The sequence below is a fragment of the Vipera berus genome (genome assembly GCF_964194415.1).
Source record: "Vipera berus genome assembly, chromosome: 2".
Lineage (NCBI taxonomy): Eukaryota > Metazoa > Chordata > Lepidosauria > Squamata > Viperidae > Vipera > Vipera berus.
This window is the reverse complement of record NC_138203.1, coordinates 100812769-100832610: the sequence shown is the minus strand read 5'-3', so window position 1 is coordinate 100832610 and position 19842 is coordinate 100812769. Positions and strand designations below refer to the sequence as shown.

At 40.6% G+C, this 19842-nt stretch overlaps 1 protein-coding gene across 2 annotated transcripts in view; it reads right to left on the bottom strand.

The window, feature by feature from the left end:
- The window catches only part of NCBP1 (nuclear cap binding protein subunit 1), a 37494-nt gene that overhangs the window by 4723 nt on the left and 12929 nt on the right, over positions 1 to 19842 (bottom strand). For both annotated transcript variants that reach the window (XM_081317157.1, XM_081317158.1), the window contains exons 5-18: positions 19337 to 19444; positions 17847 to 17968; positions 16950 to 17019; positions 16462 to 16677; positions 14307 to 14404; positions 12721 to 12784; positions 12356 to 12466; positions 12092 to 12156; positions 11489 to 11551; positions 9242 to 9316; positions 6119 to 6222; positions 4953 to 5075; positions 2567 to 2669; positions 148 to 241 (exon numbers count right to left, since the gene is read on the bottom strand). In XM_081317157.1, coding sequence (XP_081173283.1) covers positions 148 to 241; positions 2567 to 2669; positions 4953 to 5075; positions 6119 to 6222; positions 9242 to 9316; positions 11489 to 11551; positions 12092 to 12156; positions 12356 to 12466; positions 12721 to 12784; positions 14307 to 14404; positions 16462 to 16677; positions 16950 to 17019; positions 17847 to 17968; positions 19337 to 19444 — 1416 coding nt within the window. The remainder of the gene's footprint in view (positions 1 to 147; positions 242 to 2566; positions 2670 to 4952; positions 5076 to 6118; positions 6223 to 9241; positions 9317 to 11488; positions 11552 to 12091; positions 12157 to 12355; positions 12467 to 12720; positions 12785 to 14306; positions 14405 to 16461; positions 16678 to 16949; positions 17020 to 17846; positions 17969 to 19336; positions 19445 to 19842) is intronic.

Genomic DNA, 19842 nt, shown 5'->3' with positions numbered 1-19842 from the left:
ACAGACTGCCTAAGCTGTCCAGGCCACAGTTATTTATCTTAGCAGAGCCTCTTATCATAACTCCCAAGGGAGGGAGGGAAGCAGGGAGAGAAGAAAAAGAAGGGAGGGAGGGAGGGAGGGAGGGACTATATAAATGTTCATTCTTACCTGAGGATGATTCTTCCATACTTCATACATCACTCTGAGAATATGAAGCTTCCCTTCGTCACTTTCAGCCAAAGTTCTGAGGACGTCTCGAAATCTTATAAAAACAGAAATGACATATGCCAAGGGTGTTAAAGAATAGAACATGTCTTGATTCTTATAGATCAATTCTTACGGACCCTTGTGAGTCAGCTGGGATCAAAAATGGCAAAAACAGATTGGGAGGGGAAAGGAAAGAGACGTGGGCTGGTCTAGTCTCCCAAGATGATTCTGAAGTCTGGATTTCTAGTTTGAGAGACTAGCAGTATTGCCGTGTTGACAAAGAGCTCTGTAACACAGCAGTTCTTCCTGCTACCTTGGCTAGCTACACATGACAGTACCCTAGGAATATTCAGCAAGCCAATTATGGAACTCATCTCTTCCCCCAAATCAGTGCCAACATTAAACACCCAACACACACACCCCCGTATGTGAGACAGAGGTAAGAGATATTTCTTGCCAAAGCAATGAGAGAAAACCATGCCTTAAATCCAAGCCATAGCAGAAGGCATGTGCCAACCCTTTGAGGTAGATGAGACTCGAATGCCAAGGAAATAAATGCTAATACTACTTTCATTATAGAGTTATAGCAATAGAATCTTACCTCCCTGACATTTCCTAAAGAGAACCAGGGAGGGTCAAGTCTGAGATGTTCCATTCTGGGGCTCAGATTTCTCTTATTCGACCACTGGCTTGGCTGCAGCTCTCCCTCAGGATTGTCACAGCTGATTATACAGTATGCAAAAATGTCTGAGAGAGACACCTCCCTTAGTCACAGGATGATACGAGGCAGAGGGCATAAAGCAGAGCCAGACACTTCCAAGATTCTGTTATTATAGCCAACCTTTAAAAAAGTAGCTTGGTCTTCTGATTGAGTTGATTTCTTAGCTCGGTTTACATTACCTACATCCGGATTACCTACGGCAACACCTGCGGCCGGCGTCAACTTCCCTCCGTCCAGTGTGCTCTCACAGAGAGGGCCTCCTCAGGGTGCCTCCGATCAAGGAATGTCGATTGGTGGCCCCCAGGGGGAGGGCGTTCTCTGTGGGCACGCCAGACCTTTGGAACCGCTTGCCGGTTGAGCTCCGAACGGCCCCCAACCTTCGCTCCTTTCAGCGTGATCTCAAAACTTTTCTTTTTGAACAAGCTGGCCTGGTCTGATGGGTTGGGGCTGGGTTTTATAATCGGTTTTAACTTTTAATATGTATTAATTTATTACAGGCATTGTAGTTTAATTACTTTTTAATTTTTGTATTCTGGTTTTTATTATGTATTGCCCTGTTCACCGCCCTGAGTCCTTCAGGAGAAGGGCGGTATACAAATTAAATTATTAAATTAAATTAAATTATGGGGCTGACATTCTCTCATTGTGTAATTAGATCAGTCATCAGATTTTACTTTGGAGAGGTTGCTTTTAATTTTGCCTATGCCCAAGCTCTATCCACCACTTCACAATCTAATGCAGAAAGGCTTCTTCTGGACAAGCAAGTTTTTTTTAACTTCCCGCCTCCCTGCAGACCTTCTTTGGCCATTCTTATTAGCCTGTATCTTGGGCTTAAAGGGACAATGTTCTGCTGTCCAGGTGAGAAAGGACTGATGAACTTTTTGTCTATGCTGCGGTGTGGGAGAAAGCTGCTGAATGCAAGACAGATCCAGACCAAAGATCTCAGGAATCATACACTACACAGCAGGCATGTCAAACTCGCGATGTCACATGACATCGTGCGACGTATCGTGACTTTTTCCCCATTGCCGGCGAGGATGCGGTCTTGTCGTGATGCATCCAGCCCGTGGGCCGGCAGTTTGACATGCCTGCTATACAGGAATCAATCCATTTTAAATAGTAGATTAAAGAAAAATAGATAATATAACTATTTTTAAAACACAATAAAAAATAAAGAACATAACACACGTGCTTCTATCCTCTTTTTCATAGTTAAAGGTAAAGGTAAAGGTTCCCCCGCACATGCGTGCTAGTCGTTTCCAACTCTAGGGGCCGGTGCTCATCTCCGTTTCAAAGCCGAAGAGCCAGTGTTTGTCCGAGGACGTCTCCGTGGTCATGTGGCCGGCATGACTAGACGCCAGAGGCGCACGGAACGCTGTTACCTTCCCACCATAGTGGTCCCTATTTTTCTACTTGCATTTTTTACGTGCTTTCGAACTGCTAGGTTGGCAGAAGCTGGGACGAGTAACAGGGGCTCAGTCTGTTACGCGGCACTCGGGATTCGACCCGCCAAACTGCCGACCATCTGATCGACAAGCTCAGCGTCCTAACCCACTGAGCCACCGCGTCCCTCTTTTCATAGTTACAACACAAATAAAAATAAAATGGCAACAATATGAACACACTGACAGTTTAATATACTTAATGATAAACACTTACTTTCCCAGAGCACTGAAAGAGTGACTGAATGACTTTGACGCTACGTGCAATAATGTTTGGACAAAAACCTCTATTTTTAAAGGATTGACTGAGAAGCCTTCATCTGGAAAACAAAGTTACAAATACATTTGAATCCCTGTAAGCAATGTAGGCATTCACTAAAGGCTGAGAGGGACTTAGAATTTTTACTTTTCTATTTAAAAAATAAACTGGAGAGGAAATTTCATACTAGGCTTTTCTTACAATTACATTAATACAAATTAAATTACATATATGAATGAATGAATTTCAGACATATACTAAGATAAAACTGAATTGAAACTCATGGATGAAGCCAATTCTTAGTATATAGTAACTAGTATCTGAAAAAGCATGGTCTTTCCTACAATCTCCTAGTCTCAACCTCCTATTTTATCCAAAATGTGGCAATTTTCTTCCTCCTATCTGACTTGAAGCATTTCCCTTTTCCCATTCTGATTCTATAGTGTCATTCTGTTTAAAATACCATAAATGTAAAGGGTTTGTATATACGGAGTGGTGCTGGATGTATGGAGTGGTGCTGGATATCAACAGGTCCCAGGTAAATACAATTCTACTGAGCTAGTAGAAATTGCTGTATGAAAATAAGAACTGGAGCCACATCCTACATTTAACTAAAACCTAACTAACTTCCCTGAGGTTTTGCAATGTTTCCATAAATGAAATTAGCAGTGCTTTTTTTCTAAAAAAAAAAAAAGGTGCCGGAACTCTCATCTTGGTGGGCACAGGAGACGGGGTGGGGAGGTGGCGCTGCTACGGTCACGGGTGCGAGGGGTGTTGGTGGCGGGCTGCCCCCTGGGGCTGGAGACAGCACGGCTGGTGCTGTGGGAGCAGCGGGGCCCGCTCTATACGGCAGGGCTGCGCGGTGCGGGCGGCAGAGGCAGTGCGGGCCAGGCGATGCAGAAAAAAAGCCCTGCTTTTGTTTTAATCTTATGATTTTAAAAATATTTATTTTAAAAATATTTATTTTAAAAATATTTATTTTAAAAATATTTATTTTAAAAATATTTATTTTAAAAATATTTATTTTAAAAATATTTATTTTAAAAATATTGTAAGTTGCCCCAAACCTCGCCATGTGGATTTACTACAAATATTATATAATCGGTAAATAAAGGTAGAACATATGTTAAATATACATCAAATGATAATATATTTCCCTACAAAGTCAATTCTTGCTCAATGACAGACCAAGGAGTTAACTCGGAAAGACAAGAGGAAAATCTAGAAGAGGTCTGTGCAACTTGTAGAAGGGAAAGTCCAACACTGATAAATTAAAAATCTTTGTGGTCTGCAAAGGAATGCTGGTGGGCTAATTAATGATTTGGTGACTAGAGGCGCATCTAGAGTTCATGGTCATGGTAAGCCATGGAGGCACTAGGCAACATGACTTTCACGGCAGTGGTGGTGATTTTATTACTTAAAAAAAAGTCTGTGCTCTGTCCAAGGGTGCTTGGTAGGCTGCATGTACAGGCCTAGTCTAGAATTTATTTTGGAGCATTCACCTATCTAGAGCAGGCATGTCGAACTAATTTTGTTTGAGGCAACTTCTTACAAAAGAATTGCCATTAATTTGTTTTAATAAAATAATTTAAATCAATTTTTCACTTGATTTCAAACTAAATGAATTATATTAGTTGACAATGAGATTTTTTTTAGTATAATTGCCAAATGCAATAAACTGCTTTTAGGTATATGTGTGCACTAATTATTTCAACACCAATACATTTTAACAACATATTCTATTTGTAAATGAATGCAAATGCAAATTATACAATTTTTTGTGCAAAAATAAAACAAAATAACAGATATAAGAGTTGTTATCATTAGTTATCCTTAGATAAAAAATAATTCCATCATCCAAAACTTTGTTATACTGTTGCAGAGATGTTAACATAGGAAATAGATTATTTTGTTATCTAATTTTACCTTCCGAAAGACAGAAGCAGATGAAAAATGTGAGGTTCTTTCCTGCTGGCTTTTTTGAATTAGCTGTTTTACATTGTAAAAGTTTAGTTCCTAAAGAAGTAATCCTGTAAATAATTTTAATGTCCTCTTCTAGTGCAGGCTCTTTTATGACTCAAGGACTTCAACTCCCAGAATTCCTGAGCCAGCATGGCTCAGCTTGGAAACCTCTCCCTTTCCCCTCAGCATGGCTGGCTCAGGAATTCTGGGAGTTGAAGTCCATGAGTCATAAAAGAGTCAAGATTGCCTAGCAATAGGCTTTCAGAGGGAGCTTTTTTTTTGCAAAAAAAAAAAAGGTGCCGGAACGCCATTCTGAGCGTTCTATGAGAAAAAAAGTCCTGGAAATTAGCAACAGAACATGGTAAATATCAGAAGGGCTTACCATCATCATCATCCTGATTAAGATTGGGCACATCCTTCAGAATGGCGAAGATTTCATCATTACTTGCTTTGTTTTTAATGGCAATGCTTAAACAGAGTGCAACGTTGTATCCAGGAAGAGATTCTACATCCAAAGATAGAAGAAGCAAAGTTTCCAGCTTTGAAAACTGGGCATTTTTTAAACATTTCTTTACACACAAGTTTTTACAAGTTTACATTTTAAAAGCGCATTAAATTTGCTTGGAAATCAACCATCTCAGAGAAATCATCAGACCAGATATATAAGATTGAATAAAAATATTAGAGGGTTTTACATGTCTTGAGCGTTCCAGAAGAGAAGCCACACCCTTAAGTAATGTCCCCTTGTGTCATCATGACCACTAGACTTTGGATGGTCCTTGGGTGGCACCATCTCATATCTGCCCATGGCTGCAGCAGCTTTCTTTGGATCACTGATGACGAACCTTTTAGAGACCAAGTGCCCAAACCGCAACCCAAAACCCACTTATTTATCGCAAAGTGTCAGGGGCTGCATCAGCATTGTGATGCCCTCAGGGTGGGTGGGTGGGTGTGACCCACTAGGTGGGCGTGGCCACCTTGATGCTGCTCATGGGGGGATGCCTGTGGGGGCTGGGCAGGATTGGGGGAGATCCAGAGGGTCTCTGGTGATGGAGCGGTGGGCAGGAGGCTTGTCCTGCAGGGTGAGGCAGGGGGTAGGGTGGGGGTACCATTGCTGTGGGGCAAGGCAAGGCGAGGCGAGGCAGGGACAGATGCTGCCTGATACCATCGGCCCCTGCACACAGAGGCCAGCGAGCGCATGGGGGCATGATCTACCACCTCTACTCAAGCTTGCTAGCTGCCTGCTTTGCCTTCTTTGTGCTGGGCGGGGCTGCCGCTCCGGGTGGCGGCAGCAGCCTAATGGACCTGCTCAAGCTGCTGGCAGCAGCAGGCGTGCCCACAGAGAGGGCTCTGAGTGCCGCCTCTGGCACGTGTGCCAAAGGTTCGCCACCACTGCTTTAGATGGAGTTTCTTATTGCCTCCCCCATCCCCCACCTCTTTTAATAAGACAAAATACCATTTCCCTCCAACGGTAACAAATACTCCTTGTCACAATCCAAGGGTGTTTTTTGTAAAGTGTAAATTATATAAATATCATCTTCTACATACTGTTACTTTCGTCTCCGTATTTATAAATACATGCTGGATTTGCAGGAGTAAGGACTGAAAAACAAGCCGGAACGATATCTATTATTCGCTGATGGTAGGAAAGCCTGAAAAAAAAAGATTTTTTTGCCACAATTATGTCACATGATTATGGTTACACTACAGATATAACCCAACCAATCATTCATTACTTGGCATACATACATGCACTGGTAAAACACCCCAGAGCTGATATCTACACCCTGATCCTGAATGCACAGGAAAAGTTCCTCATAGAACTAGGACTGTGCCTGAACTATAATTTGTCAGAAGTAGGGAAATGATAAGCTTCCTTGGGATTTTAAGGCTACCTTCTTTCCTTTTCTTTGTTTGAAGAAAGCTTGTTGCCAATTTCTCTGCTTAAAAAGAGAAAGTCTGTTGAACTTGCAAAAGTGGAAGAGAATTTTAGTTAAAGGGACAAGAAATTTCAATTAAGAGCAAAATACATTTTGTAAGCTAATATTGCATGGAGAAAGAGTGCTCAAATAAGGGCACCAGAGAAAGTTAGGGATAAAATATTCCTCCTCGTCTTGCTAGTAATTTGATTACCTGCAAGTGAAGCCCTCTATCTATCCGAACCTCTAAAATTCTGGAAATTATTTAATATTTTTCAATTCACTTAGTCTTCTACAATTTTAATTTTATTTTCTTGCTAATTAAGTTAGTCCTCAAATGAATCATGTTTTCCAAACTCTTAGAAGCTAGTGCATCTAGTGCCTAGAAACTAACTCTAAACAGGCATGCCCTGTTTATAAAACAGGAAAGAAATGGTCAAAGGATCAGTATGCTTCTTCTGTATATATATCTCAAATAGGTTCCATAGTTTTTGGACCACAGGATGATGGTTTTGGACTGAAGATTTTAATTAGAGATGAGACAGACCTTCCTAGGTGAGGCAGTGATTATGGGAATGGAGCCCCTGCTGTAAGAAACTGAGAGCATTCCTGCCTGCTAATTCCATGTGAGAATAGGGATTGCTGGGAATCAAGTATTGCATTTTTGGCTAAAACAGGACTAATCACTATGGAGACGAATTAAAGAATGTGGATGTATACTATATTAGCTAACAAATGGGAATAGACAGAACAGGATTCTAATATCAGGTTTTAAAATCATGTTGATCCTAAATTCCTGATTCCTTTGCTGCTGTCAAACAACTACCAATCCCATTGGCACACCTGCATAGCACAACTTTGCAGTATTAGCCTCTCCCCTGAATGTTTAGGTCAATTAACCTGGAAAAGGCCAAACTAATAATAAAAGAGAATCAGGACACTGATTGCTAAAATGGTATCACCAGTGCCCCAAAAGTCTATTGCCAATTCTCAGACAGATGCAAGCTCTCTATTGTGGGATACTTATATCAGGCATCCCCACCCTATGGGCCGTGGCCCACAACTGGGCCATGGGCTCTTGGCCAGCGAGCTGCAGAAATGGCTGGCCGGTGTGCGCACACTCCCCTCACTCGCACTAGTGCCCGTGGCCCTGTTTGCACATGTGCGTGGGCGCAAACGGGGCCGCTAGCCCTGGTGGGTGTGCGCGGCCTATATGCACATGCACACGGACACAAGCAGGGCCGCTAGCCCTGGGTGGGTGTGCATGGCCCGTTTGCGCATGCACAAAGGTGGCCGCTAGCACCGTGTGGGTTGTGCGGCCCATTTGCGCATGCACAAACGGGGCCGCTAGTACTGCACCAGTGCACGTGTCCCAGTTTGTGTGCGTGCACACCAATTTGGAAGCTGCTCTCCTTCCCTCCGGGCCGTGAGCCCGGAAGAGTTGTAGACCTCTGACTTATACAATTTAACACTAAGCAAATACAGATGGGTCTTTTCTAGAGCCTAGTTTAATGCCCTTCTGTTGATACAATTTAATGGGATTGCTCAGTTTGACCATATGGATCCAGGAAGGTAGAAACTCTTGCCCATGTCCTCATATGGGGCCCTTTCTTTGATGCTCCAAGACGTGCTCTGATTGTCCCAAACACTTCCAAATATGAGGCCCATACAGATAAAATTTATGTTTATTATATTTTAAGGGATACCAATCCTACAATAGCAATAGCAATTAAACTTGTATACTGCCCCACAGTGTTTTACAGCACTCTCTGGTCCGTTTGCAATGTCATCATATTGTCCCCAACAATCTGGCTCGTTTTACAGATCTTGGAAGGGTGGCAGGCCGAATCAACCTTGAGCCCCATCAGGATTCAACAACAGGTTATGGGCAGAGTTAGCCTGCCATACTGCATTCTAATCTCTGTGCCATCAGGGCTCCTCTCATATAACAGGTGACCAAATATTTTCACCAAGTTATATAACTGCAAAAAATTTTAAATTAGATATGCTATTTTGTTGTCTTATTATTATTTGCCTTCCCCAATAAGTAATTAATATATTAAACTACTTCTCTTTTACTGTACTATTCTGTTGTAAAGGCTGGTCAAGGAAAGATCTCTCTCTGTCTATTCTGACTCTGCCAAACATCCCTCAGAATTTGGAAGTAACAATTTAACAGGGAGATGCAAACATGCATATGAAATAGACAATATGTCTTAGAATGCAGGATCAGTAGATGAGAATAGTGGAAACGGATGACAGGATGGGATAAAGAATGGAGATCAGGGTAGTGAAGATAATAATGCAGTGGAGATGGTTGTTTAAGAAGTGTGCATGTGGCAAAGCAAGAATAGGGTCACAAATAGCTCTATGCTGAACGAATGCAGACAGACTTCCAAGACAGAATAAACCTACCAATTGCAAAATAAATGTAAGGAGGGGGTTTGGACAAAGAGAAATGATAAATGAGGTCTGAACAGCAAAAAAAGTCTAGGCAACGAAAGTGAATGTGACAACAGGAAGGCTGAGTAATTGCAGCTAGGTGAGTTGGAGCAAGCTGATACGGTCGATCAAAAATGATCTCTGCGGTGTAGTGCATTCATGAAGCTTTCCTCTTCTTTTTATTCCTCCATGTCTTTAATTTCTTTTGCTTCTTCTATTTTACTCTTTTTCAGTACTTGCATAACACTGCTTATACTGACAGAAATAGCGTGGTGGATAACGTATACAAATGCTGCTATCTCTCACTCACCTCATGCATTTTTCCAGTACTTCTCTTACAAACTTAGGCTTGGGTCTGTCAAAAACCTCAGAAACAGAATCTGACCTACATATAAAAAAAGATGGTATTCAGAAAAAAGAAAGACTCTATGGCAACTAGATACTTTCATGTTCATAACATAGTTTTCTAAATTTTTATAGCATCACAATTTCTAGGATACTAAGGTTATGCAGAACTGGAGTTTTACTTATAACCCACAATTACTACTTAAAAAACTATCTTCAATTATTTAAAAGGTCAGAAAATACACTTTGTAATGAAACTATTCTGTAGGATTTCCCACTACTTGTATTCCTATCTGCTACCCTATCTACTTTTCTAGTCATTCATGAATTCATCCAACCATCTATCCATCTAGGTTTCTGTTCACTATGTGCCAAAATATCCCACAACAGTTTGCAATACAAGCTGTAATAAAATGTGTAGAAATAATATAATGAAATATTGTAAAATCTCACTAAATCAAACTGTCAGAATCCATTTATATCACATTCATAAATGTATGTTTAAAACATTATTCCCGCCCCCCATGGATTCTGACATCTCCCGAGGAAGGAGGAGCGCATGTGGATTCAGCCTGCCTTAGGTTATTTCAAAGACCAAGGGAAATCTTTTGAACTGGGGGAACAAAAGAGAGGGTTAGAGAAGAAGGCATCTGGCCTGTGTCTTCATTTAATTCTGTAGAGGAAGAAGGCAATAACCATAAAGATTCGAAGTTCCTTTTTCCCCACGAAAGGGATGACATGAAGTAAAATGATGGGGGCTGACCAAATGGGGTTGAGGGAAGCGGGGGTTGAACCGGGAACCCTTTATAAAGTTTCAATTTGTAAAACAATACTAAGTCCTGTCTTGTATTTCCACAACCAAGTATGTCCTAGTAAAAATTCCTTTTGGACTAGAACTTTCCTAAGATGTGGATTGGGGTGGGTCCTGACAGTAGACAGTACTCGTTCAGCATTTATACAGATCAGGCCCGGGTAAAAAACTGAATTGCAAACTCATCCTAAAATATGGCACTCTGGAGCATGGACAGAAATACACTGAAGGGCTTCGTGAATAAGCTGCCTGAGGGTATTATGCAGCCTCAGTCGATGTAGTAGGATGTCCCTGATGATCCCAATGACTTATCTCATTCTACAACAGTGGGGATTGTATATTTTTTACTTACTTAAATGTTTTTATCCCTTTTTATAGGTTTTTTTTAGATGTGTATATATGTGTGTGTATTGAGTCTACATATTTAAAATGTTTCTTAACTTTGTGTATTTTACAATTTTTAGCTTTTAAAATTACTGTTTATTGTCCGCCCTTCTTATCCTGGTCTATGTCTGTAATAAAGATTTGCTTTGTTTTGACAGCTGAGGCAATTGTACAGGTGTTCTGGTCTCAAATTACTAAAAGCCTTGGAGGTCATAACCAAAGCCTGTCACGGAAGCTAAATGGCAGCAGCGTAGCTTCAGCAAAGGACTAGAATGTGTACAATCAGATGCCACATATAGCAATCTGCTGCATTTAGATCAATGGCAGCAACCAGATCGAGTGCAAGGGCAGGACCACATAGAGCGCATCAGGGTAATTTAAATGTGACGTTCCTAGATTATGAACATCTATAACTAGTTGAAAGTGGTGGACCTCTGGGCTTTTCCAATCCCATTCCTGAGAGCATTTTTGACAGTTCAAAGAGAAAGCTGGGCAGCACGATTAGATAGCAAGATGCGATCCATCTTACTAAATAGCGCTCAGGAAAAAAACTCATAGCTTCCTGAGATCAAACAGGTTTTCTGAGGAGTGACATGATATCCCTATGGATTAAAGGAAGGCTCAACTCCAGAGCCTGGTTTCATGCTGCATGTCTGTACCATCCAGCACAACCACCTGTTTTTCAATAATACAAGCCAAGTTGACTTTTTCATCCAGGAATTAATGAGGTTTTAATGTGAATTGTAATGTAGCACTCATTATCATGAGGGAGAAAATCAGCAATTGTGCCATCCAGGATGGCTGGTACAAGTGCTTTAGAGACTTACAAAGTGCTGCTACATAAACATATTTTGCAGAATATTTAAAAATACAATTTTGTACTGGAATCTCAGGCACAGCACAGTCCAAGCATACATAACCCAAACAAAATAGATAGCTGTCAGAAATGAGAATATGCACAAACATATATTTACACTCATGTTCAACATACATGTATATATGGAATCAAACACTTACCAATCTTCCCAGCTCCAACGGAACTCAAAATTACTAAGATGGTGGGAAAACCAATTCATAAATCTTGATGGGAGAAAAAAAAATATCCTCAGACTTTTACATCAAACCCTTTTTGTTTTGCTGTGCTATTACTGACATTACATCCAAATATATAAAATAACTGGTGGTCAAGTCTGAGGAGATGCAAATTCTTAAAAACCAAGACAGAAAATGTCCAATATATTTATAGTAACAGAATCTTTTGGAGAGTTATCTCAGAGGTATCTGCATGCTTTGCAAATGCCTTCAGACCTTGCATATCCTAAAGTACCTATTTTGAATCATTTTCAAAGACTTCATAGTCTTACATCCAATAATAATTGGGTAGCTCTCTTCTAGATTTTAATATAGCAATCTAACTTTGCAGTGAGCTCTAACTAGTTGACTATGAATGCTATATAAGAAAGTTCCAGAAGCAGCCAATAGAAGAAACAATTTATTCCAATACTAATTAAATGAGAGAAGACCTGTGAAACAGGAGCATTTATAACTAGATTTTGTTGCGCTAAATAAGCCCATGTCACTAAGTCTCCAGAAAATTTAGATGAGAATGTCCTTACTCACCGATCTATGCAGATGGTATTCATTGTATCTAAGCGCATGTACAGCATTTCTGTAGCTTGTGCAAGCTATCGTTTTTCAATTAAGGTTTAAAATATTTATTTTATTTATTTTATTTTATTTTAATTCCATTTATATCCCGCCCTTCTCCGAAGACTCAGGGCAGCTTACAAGCTTAGCAGTATTATGTTGTTTAATTATAATATGGTTGAAAACAGAACATTATCAAAAGATATTGTTACAAGAGATTTTTGGAGAAAAGGATACAACTTGAGGTAAAGATCCAGGCTGAAGTTTACAGAGTTCAATAAAAAGCGTAGTGTACATGATTTCCGTTTGAGGCGGAATAGGAAGCTGAAACAACTCAGCAAAAATTACCTGGGGAAAATATGAAAGCAATATAATGAACCAGTTTCACAAAAGCAGAGGTGTACAGAATATTTCATTGTCAGAAAGTTCCAATGTTAAAATGCCCCATGCCAAACCCACAATGGACTTTCTAGGTATACCAGAAATGGTTTGAACTCAAAATAGGTCATTTCAAGGTCCATTGTGAGATGAGGAACTATTTGCAGAGAGGAAGATCATTGGCACTAAATAAGAAAAAGTGACATGATAAATATAGTGTTTACCTCAACAATGTGGTAATTCAGAGGGATCTTGTTGCTTCCTGGATAGCTTGTTAATTGGGTAGCACTACAGAAAAAGATAGGTGTATAATTCAGAACAAAAAAGGAAGTAGGTAGACCCCTTGCAAAAAAACTACTTTTTAGTGATATGTGCCGGGACCCACTCCTTCAAAAAAACCTATTTCCCTGCAGGAAGCAAGTCTTAGAAACAGTTGCCAAAGGTTCTGTCACCATGCAGTGTCAGTTCCTCTTTGAACAGACTGATATAGAAATAGATATGACAGCTCCAGATGCCATTAATAACCAGGGAAGAAGCTCCTTCAAAATCAATATTCACAGTTAACAAACACGATGTAAACCTGCATTTTAAAGCATTAGTTTAACACACAAAGTTTTAAAGAGCACTTCTCAATGTAGGGAAAACAGATCAATATCACTTTTCTAGGCTGTTCTCCTCCACTAATACTCAATTTTTATATGTAATGGCTAATGGCAGTTCATTTGTATCCATTTAATTTCCATCTCTCCTTCCCTCCCTCTGTTCCTGACAACAGTGCAACAACACGGCCAGTTATTTATTTATTTATTTATTTATTTATTAATGGGACTTATATCCCGCCCTACCTCCCGAAGGACTCACGGCGGCTAACAACAACAAAATTAAAGGTCTCTGTACAATAAATTAAAATTAAAAATTAAAATAAATTAAAGATTAGAGTTAAAAATTGTAAACATAATTAAAATCCCTGTCAGTCCAGGTCAGCCAGGTGCAAAAGGAGTGTTTTGAGGCTGCGGCGAAAGGACTGGAGATCTTGGGCCATCCGAAGCTCAGGGGGGAGCTGGTTCCACAGGGCTGGTGCTCCCACAGAGAAGGCTCTTCCCCTGGGGGTCGCCAGCCGACATTGTCTAGCCGACAGTACCCTGAGGAGGCCTTCTCTGTGTGAGCGTACTGGGCGATGGGAATTCGTTCCCGGCAGCAGATGGTCCTGCAAATATCCCGGGCCTAAGCCATGTAGGGCTTTAAAGGTAAGTACCAGCACCTTAAATCTCACCCGGAGGGCAACCGGTAACCAATGCAGCTCACGGATGATCTCTCCCAGCGGCTTCATATAGATGTTGAACAGGAGGGGCGAGAGCACCGACCCGAGGCACCCCACAACTAAGGGGCCTAGGGGTTCACCTCTGCCCCCCTGCCAACACCGTCTGCGAACGGCCCGAGAGGTAGGAGGAGAACCACCGCAGAACGGTGCCTCCCACTCCCAACTCCTCAAGACGACGCAGCAAGATACCGTGGTCGATGGTACCAAAAGCCTCTGAGAGATCTAATAGGACCAGGACAGAGGAATAACCCCTATCTCGGGCCCACCAAAGATCATTCACCAGCGCGACCAATGCCGTCTCCGTGCTATACCCTGAAACGTAGACTTCCTATCAACAATATTGCTTGGATAAAACTATAGCTGATTTATGCAAAAATACTTTTAGGATATTGCAAAAAATATTTTGAATTATAATAAAATTTTTGCCACTGTGTCCAATCTGGTTGAAATTGTTGACAATTATTTACCCAAGGAAGCAAAGAGCCTTACCACGTCTGTCTCTCTTTCCAAAATAATCTGATGATGCAGTGGAGGTTTTCTTCAATCACAAATCTTTCAACAGAGTGGCTCCCGGGCATAACTGGTCCCTGACAAAAGAAAACAACAGAGGTTAATTTATTGGCACAGCCCAAAAATCCATCTTCATCCCAAAAGGCATGATGTGTGATCACATATTGGCATTATAACATTTCCCCTACAGTTTTAATAAAATAGTTTGTGGGGATGTAATCTATATAATGTACTTTTCAGCATACAGAAAGTTCAGTTGCCCCACTCTGATTTTTGAGGAGACGAGAGGAGAGGGAATAGGAGGGGGTCAGACACCAGTGAACAATAACATTCTGAACATGATCAAATTGTCTGAAATGGAGCCATGTATAAAAGATGAATATCTTATTGCTAAAATGTTAAAATTGGAAGCAGAAGATGAAGTAGTTAAAATTGTATGATAAGCTGGGTGAACAATTTTCAATAAAACATACAAATTGATCCATTGGGAACTATGTGGATAAAGAGATTGAAATTTACCTTATGCTCTAACCTCAAGGAGAATTTCTAGAAAATGATGTATAGATGGTATTTATACCCAGATAAATTGTCTAAAATGTATGGTATAAAAGTTACCCAAATAGTTTTGGAAAGACTCAAATAGGAATCTTTTATCACCTTGGGTGGATATGCAAAAGGCTAGACAATACTGAAGAGAAATTAATAATATAATTCAAAAAGAAATTTCAAAATTAATATACAGTTTAGACCAGAAACTTTTTTTGTTGGGATATATGGATAAAAAGTGAAAAAAATACAGTGTTATATTGTTTTATATCAGGGGTCTCCAAACTTGGCAACTTTAAGACTTCTGAACTTCAACTTCAGCATGGCTGGGTGAGGAATGCTGGAAGTTGAAGTCCACAAGTCAGTTGCCAAGTTTGGAGACCCTTGTTCTATATCATAATAGCAGCACAACTTTTATAGGCTCAGCATTGCAAAGATCCTACAGTAGCCACAGTAGTAAAAAGGTAAAGGTTCCCCCGCACATGCGTGCTAGTCGTTTCCGACTTTAGGGGCCGGTGCTCATCTCCGTTTCAAAGCCGAAGAGCCAGCACTTGTCCGAGGACGACTCCGTGGTCATGTGGCCGGCATGACTAGACGCCAAGGGTGCACGGAACGCTGTTACCTTCCCACCGTAGTGGTCCCTATTTTTCTACTTGCATTTTTACGTGCTTTCGAACTGCTAGGTTAGCAGAAGCTGGGACGAGTAACAGGCGCTCACTCTGCTACGTGGCACTCGGGATTCAACCCGCCAAACTGCCGATCTTCTGATCGACAAGCTCAGCGTCCTAACCCACTGAGCCACCGCATCCCTGCCACAGTAGAGGAATGGTTAATAAAGATGACAGAACTAGCAACCGTGGCTCAGTTAATAACCATCCTGAGAGAAAAATCATTGAAGACAATTCATCTGTAATGGAAGCCCTTTGTGTACTCTTTGCAGGAGATGCAGAAAAATCAGACATTTAAATTGTTAAAATTTAAAAAGGGGAAAACACTTTTTAAAATTTCTCCTGATCTTTTGGGGGTAAAATGGACATTTTATTACAGTCTTAAACTAAAAGTTGAAAGTAAGTGTTCTCTATATCCTTAGAAGTCAGAAATCAGTCTTTGTATATATTTGTCTTTTTTTCTATATACTTCTTTCACACTTCTATCCCTATTCACTTTTACTCTTTATCGTTTCTTTTGATGGTTAGTATGTGTGGTTTTTAATGTGTATGATTTTTAAAATGCAATAAAATTATTTGACAGAGAAGTCAGTCAGCCGGAAACTATTTCTATAAGCACAAGGATACTTAGTATTTTCATTTAGAAGCAGCCTTTTCCTACTCTGAGAAACAGAATGGACAGAACCTCAAAAAGCAGTGGTACATGGAGTAAGAAAGACAAAACACTGAACCATTTCAACCCTGCTAAAGAATTTGAAGCAAATTCTCAACTAGTTTCAGATCAAATAACAACCCAAACCGAACAGTCAAAAGGTGAAGGGATATATATATATATTATGTGGAACCCACCAAAGACGAAAACATTTCATTTCCCAACAGACAACGCACCACAGGGATGTTGCCCCACATCATTAACTTACTTCAGGATCATCAGTGTAGTCAAACATTCGGAAGGTGACTCTTGGCATCGGGTAAACGGAATCTGCCGTGTGGGGTGGGGGCGTAAAAGGAGGCAGGTTGTGCTGCAGCGCTTCACAAAGCACGCTGTCGAACGCCAGGTATGGCCTCGGAATGTGCCTCTCTTGCCAGTGGTCCTTCTTCATTTTCTGAATCTGAGCCCAAAGGCAATCTAAGTACTGGAAGGCAACAGCATCCGTCAGACGTTTTCATATTCGGAATTCAAGGATGTTCCCAAAGCAAGACTGATTTCCGTGCTGTAGGAAATCACCCTTCCCAGTTTCCTTAGGAACCATTTCAAGGGGAAAATTCGGAATAAGGAAAAGCCATTGGGAAGACTTTCTCACTAGAACAGGGTCAACTTCATGCAGCCAAAAACGGGAAATATGCATTTCCACTGTTTGTTCGGATGGATGCGAGGGCAGGAATTCAAAACCCTAATCATATTCACCTCTTCTTGTGGATGTGGTTTATCAGCAGACCAAACTTGTAGCATGGGCACGTGGGTCTTCTGACGCCGTCTGCCATAAAAGAGCGTAATCATTTTAAGGACCACGGATAATTGGTTTGCACTTTAAGACACCGAAACAAACAGCACTTTATTCAAACCAGACAGTACATCTCAAAGGGCAGGAGGCATTGGGAAAAGTATATTATGATCTCTTCTGTGGTAGATATTAAAAGTAAATGCCAGTTTTCAGCAAAACTATGGTCATGTGAGTGTGTGACACCGCAAATGGCCATAAATGCCCAACATGCAGTCATGTGACCAGGGAAGTGGGCTGTAAGTTCTCCCAGAGAGATCTGTAATAATCTTCAACAGTCGCTAAATGATCGGTCGTATGTCGACTGTATGCACTTTCAATGACCGGATTCCCAACTAATGTAGGAGAGTTAGTTTGACTACTATGTTGAAAGACACTTGTAGAATCAAAGAGTCCAAGACTTACAAAAATTCTCTTCAGCCCTGTGATCACTTCAGATCCCTTTTTAAGTAGCAAAACCTGCTTAGTGTTTTCCAGGAATTCCCACTCAGTTGTTCTAGTACTGACTTCAAGATCAGTGGAAAGCAATTATGTTTTCTGCAGAGCACCTTTTTCACAAATTTGAGGATTTTATCATTCTTCTTGAGTATCTTTCTCCATACTAAGAATGCAGAACTATTTGTGTGTGTGTGTGTGTGTGTGTGTGTTTTTGAAAAAGGAACAAAACTAACTTGGTTTTCTCCTAAAAGTCTGAAGATATTACCTCTAGATTTTAACAGTCAAGAAATAGAATTCCCTGCAAATTTATGAAGTCTACAAGTTCTGTGTTCATGCTCCAATGACAGAAAGAAACATTTTCTTACTTCAGATAGTTTTCGACAGTAGACAAGATCTGCTCCATTTCTGTATCCTTTTTCTCATAGAGCTCCTTCCCCACCCAAGGTAAGGACGACAGAAACGCATACACGTACCAGTCACGTCGCACCTGTTAAGTAGAAATACGGACACAACACAATCAGAAAATACTTCTGGTTTTTGCCATAAAAGCTAAATCAGGTCAAAGATCTGAGATTTACAGGAAGCACTACTGTATTTATGATTCCACATCTCTAACTCTAATGTTATGATGCTTCAGGTGCAAAGCTTCTAGGGGCCAGGTTCATATGCTTACAAGTCTCTGAACATGAATGGTTGATTTTAATCATTTTAAAACATCCTGCACATAGGTGCACGGGAGATTACGCACTGAATCTGCACAAAGCAATGAAAAAAATATAGGACAACCCCCCCAATTTTTTTTTACTTATGTCACGATGATGCTTTATTATTTACATAAGCTTCTTCAAGGAGGTATTTCACGTATTGCTTCTCAACACCCAGGGGTAGGGCCTTCTCAGTGGGTGCGCCTGCCCTGTGGAACCAGCTGCCTGCGGAGCTTAGGACTGCCCCCAACCTCCGTTCATTCCGCCGGGACCTGAAGACCTGGCTCTTCGAGCTCTCTGGCCCAGGCTAAGAATATTTTTAATTTTAATTTTAACTGGGTTTTAATTTTCTCAGGGTTCTATTTAATCTCTTTTAATTTGTTTTAACATTTGTATTGACTGTTTTTAAAATGCCCTGTAAACCGCCCTGAGTCCTTCGGGAAAGGGCGGTATATAAATCTAAATAAAATAAATAAAAATAAAATAAAAAATAAATAAATTGAATTTAAAATGTAGACTTACTCTCTGGAGTAAATGACATCAGCCAGGTCCTGGCAAACATCTGTCAGGCATCAACCCAACAGGTATGATTAAAAGGCCTTCTACAAATCTAGATTTTAGAAACGTTAGGAGCTACATTGCAGATCTTTTGAACTGCAGACTTTCAATATGAGATAGGATACAATGGTGAGGACTCCTTTTGCCTGTCTAAATCATGGCCACCTCCCATTTTTATTCTGTTTTATTTACGTTCCTCCTGAAGGCCACGGAGGCCTGTGACAATGTACCAGAAGGCATACGGCCAAATGTTACAGCTTACTATTCAGGCTTTTTTTTTTTGCAATACAAGTTGAGAAGAAGCTTGCCATTACAAAAAACGTCTATGGAGTTTCTCTGTCATCCAAGTCATGGTTGTCCCAAAGGTGTTTCCCCCCCCAAAAAAAAGGTGACTAAAAGATTCTTCAGTTCTGGCTGAAGAAGTTTCTTGGATGAAAAGTGAAGTCTTCAAGGAAAAACAAAGTCCACTTGTCTTTTTTTTGGGGGGGGGGGGAAAGCACCTTTGGGACACATTACAAAAAAGTAAAATAATCACAGTAACAAATTTCAGCAATTTAGTTCTCTACCTATGAAATAAAAGTATTATTGTTTACCTGAGGTACATCCTCCTCTTGCGTCACATTAACGAAACTCTCAAACATGGCCACCATTGAGGGAGCAGCTATTACGTGACAATTCACAAGATCAGAAAGAAAGCGCACCTGGAGAAAGAGAACATTTTGCCAATTATCAGTTCTGTATTTCCCCCAAGCATGGATCTGCAAGAGTTCTCATAAGGCCAAGTAAGAACCTTGCAGAAGCCTAGGCTGTATCTGCTTCAGCATCTTTTAGTGGGGTAAGAGGAATCCCAGGGCCAAGACACAACTGAATAGACATTTAAACTTGGTTTATTATCGAAGTAACAAAAGTCTAGATCAGGAGATTGCAAAAACTGGCACCGTTCACATTACAGAGCTGCTGTGACAAAGTCGGAAGAAATAAGCCAATGGAAAGCTTTGGATGGGTGTACAGGTAGTCCTCAACTTACAACAGTTCATTTAATGACCGTTCAAAGTTACAAGGGCACTGAAAATGCGACTTATGATGGTTTTTCAAAGTT